General features: G+C 42.4%; 1 protein-coding gene across 3 annotated transcripts; it reads left to right on the top strand.

Moving 5' to 3' along the window:
• Positions 1-7424: 7424 nt before the first annotated feature.
• Positions 7425-12977, top strand: LOC137886462 (lipopolysaccharide-induced tumor necrosis factor-alpha factor homolog). Of its 3 annotated transcripts, none has more exons than XM_068728923.1 (5): positions 7425-7518; positions 10024-10247; positions 10415-10468; positions 12124-12274; positions 12472-12977. In XM_068728923.1, the coding sequence occupies exons 1-5, from the start codon at positions 7442-7444 to the stop codon at positions 12575-12577; spliced, it is 612 nt and encodes a 203-aa protein (XP_068585024.1). In that variant the 5' UTR covers positions 7425-7441; the 3' UTR covers positions 12578-12977. The 3 variants fall into 3 exon arrangements, with proteins under 3 accessions (XP_068585024.1, XP_068585025.1, XP_068585026.1); XM_068728924.1 differs by having other exon boundaries at positions 7462-7518; positions 10050-10247; XM_068728925.1 differs by having other exon boundaries at positions 7463-7518; positions 10047-10247.
• The last annotated feature ends 952 nt before the right edge of the window (positions 12978-13929 follow it).

The following is a 13929-nucleotide window of genomic DNA, read 5'->3' as shown; positions in this document are numbered from 1 at the left end:
AGGTTGGGGTTAGTCACAAAGAGGTGGTGTCATGTAGCACCAGTTATGATTTAGGACCGGGTTTAAAATGTAATGACCGTTGGTGGGTTTGATTTCATCGGCCACACCCTCACAGTCCTGATGAGCTGATGAGTTTTGACCACATGCTGCAAACAAACAGGAGGCAGTTTATCTGCTGGGTCCAATCACAGTACACATTTACAGTCATCAGTCATAGAAACATAGAAACATAGATTCATAGATTCATAGATTCATAGATACATATAAAAAGACAACTTCTAACTGACAGCAGGACGACAATACAGAAAACGCACAACTTGGTCAAACTGCTGGAATAAAGAAATGCCACCGCTCTCTAAACATCTTCACACGGGTCATCGTCCGTCTCGTGTTTACTTTCTGCTAAAATGAAAAGTACATATTTCCAAGGTAAAGAGTGAATCTCCACGCTGAGTTTTAGTTTGATGTCCATCGGTATCTTATCAATAATCCAGTGGAGAGACGTCTCACATCCGTGTTCTGCGTCATCATCTGACTCTCTCTCCCAGAACGGTCTCTGGAGACGCTCATCAGGTCGACTCTCTGTCTTTGCTTATGCACAGAGACACACATTCTCAATAGCATGATGTCATAAATTCATTCATCAAATGATTTATGTAGTTCTGTCCAGAAGAATCATACTCAGAACTGTGAACTTTACCCTCAAATGAATCACGCTGTGCTCCTCACTGTCTCACACACTTCACCTTCACATCACGATGGACATTTGACAGTCAATCACAGCTAGTAGGCTCCCCGATTCTGGATGAAGACTCGACGTTAATCAGCTGGGCTTTGACTGCCACCGATCATATCTGTCGACTATATAATAATAATATATAAATAATAATATATAATATCTATAGCAGCGCACCAATGAACTCATTTTACTGTTAACCGTAGTATCTGACCCGACTTTACTGTAAAACACCAAAAACACTTTTTCATTTTCATACAATTTAAGTCACAATTTGAGTACAGTGTTTAAAGTAAGTAACATGAATAGACAGCTGATCTCAGCTTGATCATGTATTAAAACATCCCATAAATGTTGAGATTGAAGCTCAAAGACTTTCCTCATGTAGTTTGTAGTTTTCACGTCGAGGTTGAACTCTTGTCTTTATGTTATTCTTTAATATTTTCATATAATCAACCTGCAGATGTAAATGAGCCTGTGAGACAAAATCTGGCATAACGTGAGGAAATCAAGAGCTTGAGTTAATTAATGTGAACATTTAAGTTTCAATCTCATCTCTGAAGACAACTTGGACTAAATGTCCTTGTGCTCGGAAAAAAAATCTACAATTCTGAGCAAACTCCATCTGCTGACGAGGAACGTGAGATATGATGGAACGCTTCAGAACAGCTGAAAGAACTCTTCATGAGTTATTTTCACAATCGAGCATGAATATCTAAACAACCTTAAACATGACAGAATCACTGATGACATGTGCTTCCTGCTAAATCAAGTGCTTTCAGTTCTACAGTATTTAAAAAGCAGATCGTGAAAAAGAAGGAACGAGCACAGAGACGTTTAAACACACGTGAGATCACAGAGATGTTCTCATGTAGACGAGGATCCACCTGGACCTCTATTAATAACCTGGAACAAGGATCACGACGTATTCCTGGAACGTCCTCTACCAGCCACCAGGAAGAGCCCGACTCTCCTCTCCTCTCTGTTGTAGTGTGAACATTAATAATGTATTGTATGTTACGCAGTCCTTAACAATTTATAAAGCTTCACACACACACACACACACACACACATATACACTCACACACACACACACACACACACACACACACACACACACACACACACACACACACACACACTGTGCTGTGGCTTGATTTTCTGCTGAGTAAAATTGAAATGAAAATAACACAATACAAACCTGTTTTTTTCAGGTCTTGACCTTTAGCTCTGCTTTACATGCAAACGAGCTTTAACACCCACACGTGTGTGCATGCCCATGTACATGCACACACGTGTGCATGTACATGGGCATGCACACACGTGTGCATGTACATGGGCATGCACACAACGCAGGAGAGGCACGCACACACACACACACACACACACACACACACACACACACACACTGAACGATCCTCTCTACACAGCGACACCTTCATACCTGCTACTGCGCTCCGTGAGGCTGCTGATGACATGTGGTGACAGCTGGAGTGAAAGAGAATGAAAAACGTGTGAGAGGCCAACAAATGTGAAACATAGAAAGGTGAACATGTGTCTTTAAACATGACAGAGTGGTGAGACTACTCCGTGTGAGAAGTGGAGTAGACACGCTGGAAGCAACACACTGAGACTGAGGGCTGATGCAGTGACCATTTGTCCTGATTAGAGCATCACCAGGACGGAAACATTGTGCAAACACACACACACACACACACACACACACACACACACACACACACACACACACACACACACACACGCACACACACACACACACACACACACACACACACACACACACACACACACACACACACACACACACACACACGCACACACACACTATAAAAGACGTGTCTGCATATCCAGCCAGTATTCACCATCCTTGCAGCCACTGTTCTCCCCCCGTTCTGTTCTTCTCTCTGTGTACTCTTCCTTCAGTGTTTGCAGTGGTGTCACGCTGTTTGGGAGCTTTTGCTCAGTCAACTCTTCCTCCTGCATCTGTTTCAAACACACATTGACGTTATTTCCTGTGCTATCCACCTCTCACTTCATGCAGAGCAGTTCTCCTGCTACTGAAAGATGACCAACAAGTGAAGAGAAGCTGTGTGCACAAAGGAACACACGGTAACTGAGAGAGAGTGCAGATTTCAGAAAGGATGCTCCATGACATAAACATCCTCCACCATCAACTCCTGCCAATTAATAACAGGTCAATAACTTTCTGTCCGACCTGTAATGATGTTGAAGCTGCGGGGATACACTGATGGGATGTATCATTCACTCAACATCAGAGCTTTCAAAGGTATCGATTGGTTCTCGTGGTCAAATGAAAGCATCAATCAGTGAGGCAGCACCTGCACCAATCAGTGAAATGTCGAAACAACAAAGAGATTAGACGCAGCATTGATTTCTACACCAAAATGCACTTAGTGATATATATATATATATATATATATATATATATATATATATATATATATATATAGATGTATCACATGAGACGGACGGACAAGGTGCTCACTGTTTGTTCATCATTTGTTAAAGCTTTGTCACATCAACATTAAAAAACATTTTGTGGCAAAATCATTTCATCCCAATGAAGTTGCTCTAGTGTGTGTGTGTGTGTGTGCGTGTGTGTGTGTGTGTATGTGTGTGTGTGTGTGTGTGTGTGTGTTCAGGCAGAATCATGTTGAAGACCCCCTGGCGAGATTATGAGACTTTTGGACCGGACAGCGAGGTCCACCGGGGGACGGAATGAGGAGCAGGGTGTTGAAATCTGAAAGGCCACGCTGTCGGCGGTCTTCCTTCATCACAGCTCCTCAGCAGCAGCTTCTCTCTCCTCCTAACACTCTCTGCCCTCCTGTCTCAACTCTCCACCGCTCTCAGCCTCAATGTGGTGCTCCTTCTTTCCTTCTTTCCTTCTTTCCTTCTTTCCTTTTCTGCAAAAACAAGGGTGCAATGTAGGACACAGTGTGTAGGACACATTACACCATCACACCCATTACCGTGCTCACTTTGAATATTGAAAATGTCTAAATGTAAACGTTACTTGTTGACTAGTGACTCACAGAGACAAAGTACATCAAATGAAAAGAGAGAAAGCTTCTCTTTCCCGCTCACTACGCTTCACACCATTTGAGAACTACAATGACGATCAAATGAACTCTACTGAACGAGTCTTCTGTCTCAGGCATCTGTCAGCGCTCTTCTTGACCTGCAGGGCTGCAATCTAACTACGTTAACTAAACCCTGATTAGATATCTACGTCTTCTCTCCTCAGTCCTGCTGCTCCACATTCACGCTGCCCAGCAGCAGTGCTCCTCAGCTGCAACGCTCACCAATGACTCGAAGCAGGTTTCTGAGTGTTGAGCGCTAGCGGTGCATCAGGCTCCATGTTAGCACCTCGTCTTCACGATGCATATGTATGAGACGTGACTTTAATCGATTCACTGCTGAGAGAGAAGATGAGGGATCAAGCGAAGTCTGAATTTGAATGTCAGTCACGGCGGATAAAAGAAAGTGTCGCCAGAACAATCCTCCATCAGCTTGAGTGGATGAAAGCATCATGGACCCTGGGAAATGAAAACATGACAATGAATTAGTGCTGATGTCACTTCACCTCTCCTTAATCAAGACAATAACAGTGAGCCTTCCTGTCCAATGTGCAGCAATGAACGCAGAAGGTTGAACATTTCAAACCTAAAGAAAGAAAGGACCTGAGTCCACTGGGGATGGGGGACATGTCCCATCAGTGGAAAGAGGTCCAATGTCTGCAGCTCCATTTCAGCTCATTAAGTGAACGTCAACCTGCTGTTATGCTGCCAAATGTGCGCGATCATATACAACATAGAGACAGAAAAACAACAAGAGCCAGACTCACAAAAGCACATTCATACAAAGAACATATCCAACAAGAACAAAGGCAGACAGAGTCGGAAATATCCCTCTGCACGTAAATGGCCTTTATTGTAATTTCATGTGTTATTTCATTTATTTTCTTCAGATAGCGTGTGTGCGATTCGTCGTCACAGAGGACACCAGCAGAGAGGGAGGATGTCTGAAGACGAAGGCTCTCTTCATGCTCCTGACACACTGGAGAGGTGGCAAGCTGTTAAAGCTGCAGAGATGAGAGGTCCAGGTGAAGACATTCACTGAGGGGAGCAAGACATCAACTGTGCAGCTAGTGTTCACTCACAGCTACGAGTGATTCTAAAAGTCACTGCCATGACTCCCTGTTCATAGAGATAACAGGAGAAACGTTGATAAAAACACAGAGTTGTTGTAGTTTGAGGTAAAAGTTTCACCTCAAACTAAACCTCGTGCTACGACCTACGACCTACGACCTACGACCTACGACCTCTCCCGACAGCAGCTTGATGAGTCTGTCCATCAGAAGAAGCTCTGATGAACTGATCTCTACCGGCTCAGCATCACGCAGCAGACAGCTGAACACCGTGGAGCATTATAACATAAAGACATGAAGAAAGACCCGCTGCTGACATTTCTTTGTTCCTTCCTTCGTTTGGAGCGTTGACAGCCCACGTCTCGTTTACACTAATAAATGACTCCATTATGTTATTTTTAGATATTCTCAGTCATTTTCCCTTTCATGCCTCCTGTCAGCCTGCTTCAAACAAGACACATGTCTTTCTGCAGCAGACAGGGTGTCTGGATGTGTCTGAGGACATCGGTGGAGGACGGATGTGTACGATACAACTGACAGAGGACACACGTTGACAGATGAGGGACATTACTGGGCTGTAGATTAAATAAAATGTAAACAATGTAACATAAGTACAGAAAACACGTCACAAACGTACCGTCTGTTTGACACAAATCCTAGTCTCCTGTTTAAAAGACCTGTTTGACACAAATCCTAGTCTCCTGTTTAAAAGACCTGTTTGTTTGACAGACAGGTTTTCTGAGTGTCTGATATTAACGTGGATGGTTTTCATAGTGACTTGAAGGCCCGTTGTGTCTCATGCAGACGGCAGACGTTGTCGTGTGCGGCGGTATTGCACTATATATATATATATATATATATATATATATATATATACATATATATATATATATATATATATACATACATATGTATATGTAAATATATGTATATATATGTAGAAGACTTAAATGAGCTAAACTTCATCAACAATGTTGGTTTTCACTTATTTGTAATTATATCTATAACTGAAACGTGTACCATCATCCACTCTTGTCTTACGTTTAGTTTACTAATCTTAACTTCATTTATCTTTAAGAGTGAAATCTATTTGTTCTGTAGTAAACCTTCTTGTTTGTTTTGTGTATTTGTTCCTACATGTTGTAACGTTACACATCTCAGTGTTCTAGTAGACCTTCACTTATTGTGTATTTTATTTCACACTTACATAGTCAAGCTGTAGCCGTTTTAAATCAGATTAGAGTCACAAAACGTATTTCTCTTGACCTTCCTGGTTCCCTTCTTGTTTAATATGGACATTATGAAACATCCCATTAATACTGAGTCGGTGTCCTGGTGTCATGAAGCTTTCAAAGGATGAGATAATGAATCCTGACAACACAACAAACGTGATTAAATCAAATACTATGAATGATGACTTCACCGCAGCTTTTCACGTCAGAGAGCTGAACTTCAGTAGAGGGTTTCATGTGCTGTAGTGGTCTTCAGATGAGCCGGATCAAGTCCTCTTCCACAACATGACGGTCCACGTCACCGACACCGTCACACTGCGCCCTCTGCTGGTGCTCCTTTACTGTTACACCTTCCAAATCATGTGGGTTACTATTGGATGCTGATGTGCTTTTGTTATACCAACTTATGAAGAAGAGCCTCACTTTGCACCAGGTGACCTGTTCCTCTGTTACAGTGAATCTGGCTCTGTGGGTCCCTGACCTGCTGCTGCAAGTACAGCAATACAGCAAGTACAGCAAGTACAGCAATTACAGCAAGTACATCAAGTACATCAAGTACAGCAAATACAGCAAGTACATCAAGTACATCAAGTACAGCAAGTACAGCAAGCACATCAAGTACATCAAGTACAGCAAGTACAGCAAGTACAGCACATTTAAACTTTAAACTGTATTCATCAGAACTGCCACCACAGTGTGTTCATCTACAGTTGAAAACAGTCCCAGACAAATGCACCATTTACACTATTTAGCCTTTTTAATGAAAGCATTTGTTTGTGTTCTTAGGATCTGTTGAGCTTGAAGCAGACCAACTGGAGAATAGAGCATTTGTTTTTTTGTATTGCATTGTTGATTTTGGGAACAATAAGACACATGTGGAACAATGCCAATATCCTTTAAAGTTGTTTTCATTTTATTCTAATCACACAATATTTCTAAATGTCAAAAGTATCAGTTATGTTTTTGTTTTCTTTGTACCTGTTGCTGGATGTTGTGTTGTATTGTGTTACTATGTAACTACTACATTGGTGAGTTTCTACTGAATAAAGGTTTCAATCAATCAACACCTTTACAAGAATCTAGTACAACAACATGAAATACAATAAAAGAAACAATGTGACACTGTCTCTTTAAATACGTGTTTGAAGTGTTCATGAAGACACTGAAGAAACAAGTAACAGGGATTTATTTCCATATTATAGAACAGCATCAACACACACACCTGTGATGACTACGCCTGTTCTTCTGTTGCTCCTCCTTCGTTGTGACTCTACCTTTGTGTTGATGTTTTCCTCAGTTGTTCTGAAACATCAGAGGAAGAAGCAGGACTCACTCTCACTCCCTCCTGACCTCATTCTAAGGTAAGCAGCATGAAACACACACACACACACACACACACACACACACACACACACACACACACACACACACACACACACACACACACATATATACACACACACACACACATACAGACACACACACACACACACACACACACACACACACACACACATACAGACACACACACACACACACACACACACACACACACACACACACAGACACACACACACACACACACACACACACACACACACACACACACATACAGACACACACACACACACACACACACACACACACACACACACACACACACAGACACACACACACACACACACACACACACACACACACACACATATACACACACACACACACACACATACAGACACACACACACACACACACACACACACACACACACACAGACACACACACACACACACACACACACACACACACACACACACATATATACACACACACACATACAGACACACACACACACACACACACACACACACACACACACACACACACACACACACACACACACATACAGACACACACACACACACACACACACACACACACACACACAGACACACATACAGACACACACACACACACACACACACACACACACATACACACATACACACACATACACACGCATACACACATACACACACACACACACAGACACACATACAGACACACACACACACACACACAGGCTCAGAGTCAGAGGAAATACTACATGAAAGCAGAACCTGAAAGTTTATTGTTTGTCTGGTTCTGTTGACTTATATAATACCCTGAGGTCTACTCACCCTCTCACAGAGCTCATGAATGCAGCTTAAACAAACACTCCAGAAATGTGCTCTTCAGGGCTGATCAGCTGTTTCTGTGTGTGATTGAATGAATACAGTCGTAAAACACACACTATCCAAACCAAAACACAAGCAGCGGTGGATGCAGACACAATGAAACTAGATGAAACACTCTATGCTATTGTAAGAGACGTGGGTGATGATAAATATACAAATGCATCAGTCCAACAAGTTCTGGGTTTCCTCATAACTTTAGTCCCAACACCGAACCAGACTTAACATGATTGTAGATACTAATGATGATAGACAGCAATTCAATATCATACTAAACTTATTTAACTTGTTTAAACCCGTGTTTAAGTAATTATCTTCCGCCTGCAGGCTGCCAGTGGCAGTAAAAGATAGGATTAACAAGTATAAGAGAGGATTAACAAGTATAAGAGAGGATTAACAAGTATAACAGAGGATGAACAAGTATAAGATAGGATGAACAAGTATAAGAGAGGATGAACAAGTATAAGATAGGATGAACAAGTATAAGAGAGGATGAACAAGTTTAAAAGAGGATGAACAAGTGTTTTGCGTTGATAAGATGTCGTCGTCGTGTGCGACATGCAGCATTTCTCTCTTCACTGTCTTTTGGGTTTTGGTTTCTTTGTGTGTTCCGTCGTTGTTTCTGAAGGTGTGATGCATCGGCCTCTCTCACATGTTTGTGTTTCTCAACACTGAATTCAATCGATCAGCCACAGCTCAGAACAAGGATGTTTATTGTCATCATAAAAGCACACAATGAAATGAAGTTGTTGACTCATCAGTCAGTCAGCAAGAAGGTAAAACATGACAACCCTTCGGTCATGAGAGAGGAGGGAGTGAGAGAGGAGGGAGTGAGAGAGGAGGGAGTGGAGTTTCACTTTAGACAATCTGTTCATCTGTTCCATTATACTGTAGAAATGTAATGTCACCAAACCAGATTTACTTGCATTCACACGTCATGGAGAGAGAGAGACAGAGAGAGAGAGAGACAGAGAGAGAGAGAGAGATTTTAGATTTTTAAATTTCTTTTATTGATCCAGAACAGATCACTGTCACGTCATCAACCCAAACAAACAAGAAAATAAAACAACTCCTCCAACCACAGAAACATACATATCAAACATGAAACTCAGCTTTTTACTTCAGTCATCAGTCAAAGTTGAACTTTCAACCTGAACTAAATATCAAAAGGTACAACAGACTCAAGAAAAGTCTTCGATTTCATCTGTCCAATAGTTGCCAATCCGTTAGAGAGAAAGAGAGAGAGAGAGAGAGAGAGAGAGAGAGAGAGAGAGAGAGAGAGAGAGAGAGAGAGACATAGAGAGAGAGAGAGACATAGAGAGAGAGAGAGACATAGAGAGAGAGAGAGAGAGAGAGAGAGAGAGACATAGAGAGAGAGAGAGAGAGAGAGAGACATAGAGAGAGAGAGAGACATAGAGAGAGAGAGAGACATAGAGAGAGAGAGAGAGAGAGAGAGAGAGAGAGACATAGAGAGAGAGAGAGAGAGAGAGAGAGACATAGAGAGAGAGAGAGACAGAGCGAGAGACAGAGAGACATTTTCTGTTCAACATCTTCTTTTGCTTCTTTCAACTGATTTGTGGATCACAAGGATTTCTCTGGTCCCTGTTTTGCTGTATTGTATCTTGCTCGCAGGCTTTGTTCCCCTGCTTCTTCAGCAGATATCATGGAAAAGGGTCAGGGACCTCCTCCGGGAATGCAGGGACCTCCTCCGGGAATGCTGGGACCTCCTCCGGGAATGCTGGGACCTCCTCCGGGAATGCAGGGACCTCCTCCGGGAATGCCGGCCCCACCGTACCCAGGTTTCTCTTCAGACCACAGCCCTGGAGTCTACCAAGCTCAGCCTGGGATGTATCCCAGTAAGAGATCAGCGACCTTCATCTGAGGCATTTTACCTGCATGTTGTAGTTTAATGTAGCTCCTATAATCTTATTCCTGTCATGTTAGTCCACGTGGTCGGAGCCTTTTGGCTGCTTGTTAATAATCTGAACCTTTCTCAAGATGAATGTCTCCTCCTCACATCCAGATCAACAGCCTGCCTACCAGTACAGCCCACAGCAACCTCAGGTCGTACACCCCGGTGAGTGTCTCTCTCCACCTGTTTCTAATGTATATATATATATATATATATATATATATATATATATACAGTTGTGGTCAAAAGTTTACATACACTTGTAAAGAACATAATGTCATGGCTCTCTTGAGTTTCCAGTTATTTCTACAACTCTGATTTTTCTCTGATAGAGTGATTGGAACAGATACTTCTTTGTCACAAAAAACATTCATGAAGTTTGGTTCTTTCATGACTTTATTATGGGTTAACAGAAAAAGTGACAAAATCTGCTGGGTCAAAAATATACATACAGCAACATGAATTAGCAATTTTGGTGACTTAGAAAGTTGTGTCAATGAAATGAGCTTCATAGCATGGCCTCTTAACTTCTTGTGAGTGATTATGAGTGACTACAGCCGGTGACTTCTCTGAGGCCATTTAAATAGGGCTCATTGGATACAAACGCCCACAAACGCTATAATGGGAAAGTCAAAGGAGCTCAGCATGGATCTGAAAAAGCGAATCATTGACTTGAACAAGTCAGGAAAGTCACTTGGAGCCATTTCAAAGCAGCTGCAGGTCCCAAGAGCAACAGTGCAAACAATTGTTTGTAAGTATAAAGTGCATGGCACTGTTTTGCCACGATCAGGAAGAAAACGCAAGCTATCACCTGCTGCTGAGAGAAAATTGGTCAGGAGGGTGAAGAGTCAACCGAGAACCACCAAAAAGCAGATCTGCCAAGAATTAGAAGCTGCTGGAACACAGGTGTCAGTGTCCACAGTCAAGCGTGTTTTGCATCTCCATGGACTGAGAGGCTGCCGTGCAAGAAGGAAGCCCTGGCTCCAAAAGCGGCACCTTAAGGCTCGACTGAAGTTTGCTGCTGATCACGTGGACAAAGATAAGACCTTCTGGAGGAAAGTTCTGTGGTCAGACGAAACAAAAATCGAGCTGTTTGACCACAATGCCCAGCAATATGTTTGGAGGAGAAAAGGTGAGGCCTTTAACCCCAAGAACACCATGCCTACCGTCAAGCACGGTGGTGGTAGTATTGTGCTGTGGGGCTGTTTTGCTGCCAATGGAACTGATGCTTTACAGAGAGTAAATGGGATAATGAAGAAGGAGGATTACCTTCAAATTCTTCAAGATAACCTAAAATCATCAGCCCGAAGGTTGGGTCTTGGGCGCAGTTGGGTGTTCCAACAGGACAATGACCCCAAACACACATCAAAAGTGGTAATGGAATGGCTAAATCAGGCTAGAATTAGGGTTTTAGAATGGCCTTCCCAAAGTCCTGACTTAAATCCCATTGAGAACATGTGGACAATGCTGAAGAAACAAGTCCATGTCAGAAAGCCATCAAATTTAACTGAACTGCACCAATTCTGTCAAGAGGAGTGGTCAAAGATTCAACGAGAAGCTTGCCAGAAGCTTGTGGATGGCTACCAAAAGCGCCTAATTGAAGTGAAAATGGCCAAGGGACATGTAACCAAATATTAGCACTGCTGTATGTATATTTTTGACCCAGCAGATTTGATCACTTTTTCTGTTAACCCATAATAAAGTCATGAAAGAACCAAACTTCATGAATGTTTTTTGTGACAAAGAAGTATCTGTTCTGAGTCTGGTGACGGGTTGGTGAGGAGGTGTGGACTGTATGATGATGGGCTCCTCCCTCACAGTGAGCCAGGTGGTGATGATGCAGCAGCATTTGCCGTCTGAAGTTCCTGGACAGATGATGTGTCCTCACTGCCGAAGCTGTGTCGTCACTAGAATCGAGTACAAAATTGGATTTTGCACCTGGATGATCTGTGGCATACTGGGAGTGTTCATGTGAGTAAAGCCTCTCTCTCTCTCTCTCTCTCTCTCTCTCTCTCTCTCTCTCTCTCTCTCTCTCTCTCTCTCTCTCTCTCTCTCTCTCTCATTTTGAATTTGTGCTTTAAGTTCATTAAACTTATTTTAAGTGGAAGGGAAGCTTTTTAAACAGCTTGAAAGTGATGAAGTTTAACTTCATCCTGAACTCCTCACAGGTGCTGGCCTTGCTGTTTAATCCCCTTCTGCGTGGATTCTTGCAAGGACGTGGAGCATTTCTGCCCCAACTGTAACAACGTCCTGCACATCTATAAACGCAGGTGAAACAGCAGCACAGAGTCCACTCTGCTGCAGGGGCAACAAAGGAAGAGGACCGTGACTCAATGAACATCTGGACAGGATCCGAACTCTTCACGCAAACACTCAGACGTCGTCATGAACCCTGGGCTCACTGTGTGAATGTGGGCATCATATAATGTCTTAACTTAACCTGAGTGGTCTTGTCTCAATACCTGGGTGTTTAATTCAAGCAACAATGGAGGTGGTTATAGAAAGTCTTATTTAATTTAATTTAAATCAGAGTGGATTCTTTTACACAGTGTGATCATCTTAAATTAGGCTGTTTATTGATTAAACTCATTCATAAGCCTTCTATCACGATAATAACCAGCTCATCTACTTACCATGAAATGATTCAAAGCAATAAATCACAAATTAATCACTATTGAAATGTAGCTTTCACTCTTTTTCGTCTTGTGTCATCGAATGCTGTCATTGAGCAATTGCATATTTAAAAAAAGTATATAAAAATAAAAAATATATTTTGTGATCAAAATGTAACTCTAAGCATATGAGCAGCAGTATTGTGAATATATATATATATATATATATATAGACCCCTGGGCTGTGCTCAGGGGTCAGGGGTCATCATCCATCCATAAGGTGAGTTGGAGGGTGGTTTCCTTTCAAGGATGAAAGGTGGTATCCTTTCTAGGACGCCACCCAGAGACTCAAAGACGACAGCATACTGTTTGGTGCTTCAGCACAGTCAGAGACTTCCTGTCGGCAACTCGCATGGCTCTTACCCCGGGCAACTCCGGGAAAGGAGAGTCTAGACCAGACCTGGTCTAGACCTGGGCATTGTCGGGCCGGGCTGGATGCATCGCGGCCCGACATGGATACATCTCACTATCTCATGCAAATACTACAGCATCATAACATGTAAAATATGAAATATGAAAATAAATGAAGGTGACTGCTGCTGTTTTCTAGGACCCTCCCTTAACCTGAACCAAAGGGCTTTTGTTGCCTGAACCTGACCACAGAGGGGACCGAGGACGTGAACCCTGATCTCTGCTCTTCGTAGACCTGCTTGTACTCTAGAAATGAACTTGTGCGTTCTTGTTCTCGATGAACAAAACAATGACGAGCAGAGACCAGAGAAATGTTGCTCAGTTCATTTTAGTTAAGGTGGAAAGTCAGTTCAGTAGTGAAGACTTCACTCAGTGTGCTGCTTGAACATAGAACCATGTTTTCAGTGGAATCAAAACAGGAAGCAGCATTGAAGCTGTTCTTGAGGCTTGTTTTTGACCCGACACGTTCTGTCTGTTAGAGTCATCAGTACCTGAAGTACATGAAGAACTGTGGTGGAACAGTAAGCTGATTCTAATATTTTA

Source organism: Cebidichthys violaceus, unplaced genomic scaffold (assembly GCF_023349555.1).
Source record: "Cebidichthys violaceus isolate CVI_PGR_0920_01 unplaced genomic scaffold, fCebVio1.0.p SCAF_44, whole genome shotgun sequence".
NCBI lineage: Eukaryota > Metazoa > Chordata > Actinopteri > Perciformes > Stichaeidae > Cebidichthys > Cebidichthys violaceus.
Note: the sequence above shows the minus strand (reverse complement) of the source record. Positions and strands in the feature narration are given on the sequence as shown.

What these genes read in the sequence shown, in the direction of transcription:
- LOC137886462 (XM_068728923.1), top strand. Translation starts at nt 7,442, where the DNA reads ATGTTTTCCTCAGTTGTTCTGAAACATCAGAGGAAGAAGCAGGACTCA. An exon ending in CCTCCTGACCTCATTCTAAG is followed by an intron (nt 7,519 to 10,023) that starts GTAAGCAGCATG and finishes TCTTGCTCGCAG; the next exon opens with GCTTTGTTCCCCTGCTTCTT. An exon ending in TCAGCCTGGGATGTATCCCA is followed by an intron (nt 10,248 to 10,414) that starts GTAAGAGATCAG and finishes CCTCACATCCAG; the next exon opens with ATCAACAGCCTGCCTACCAG.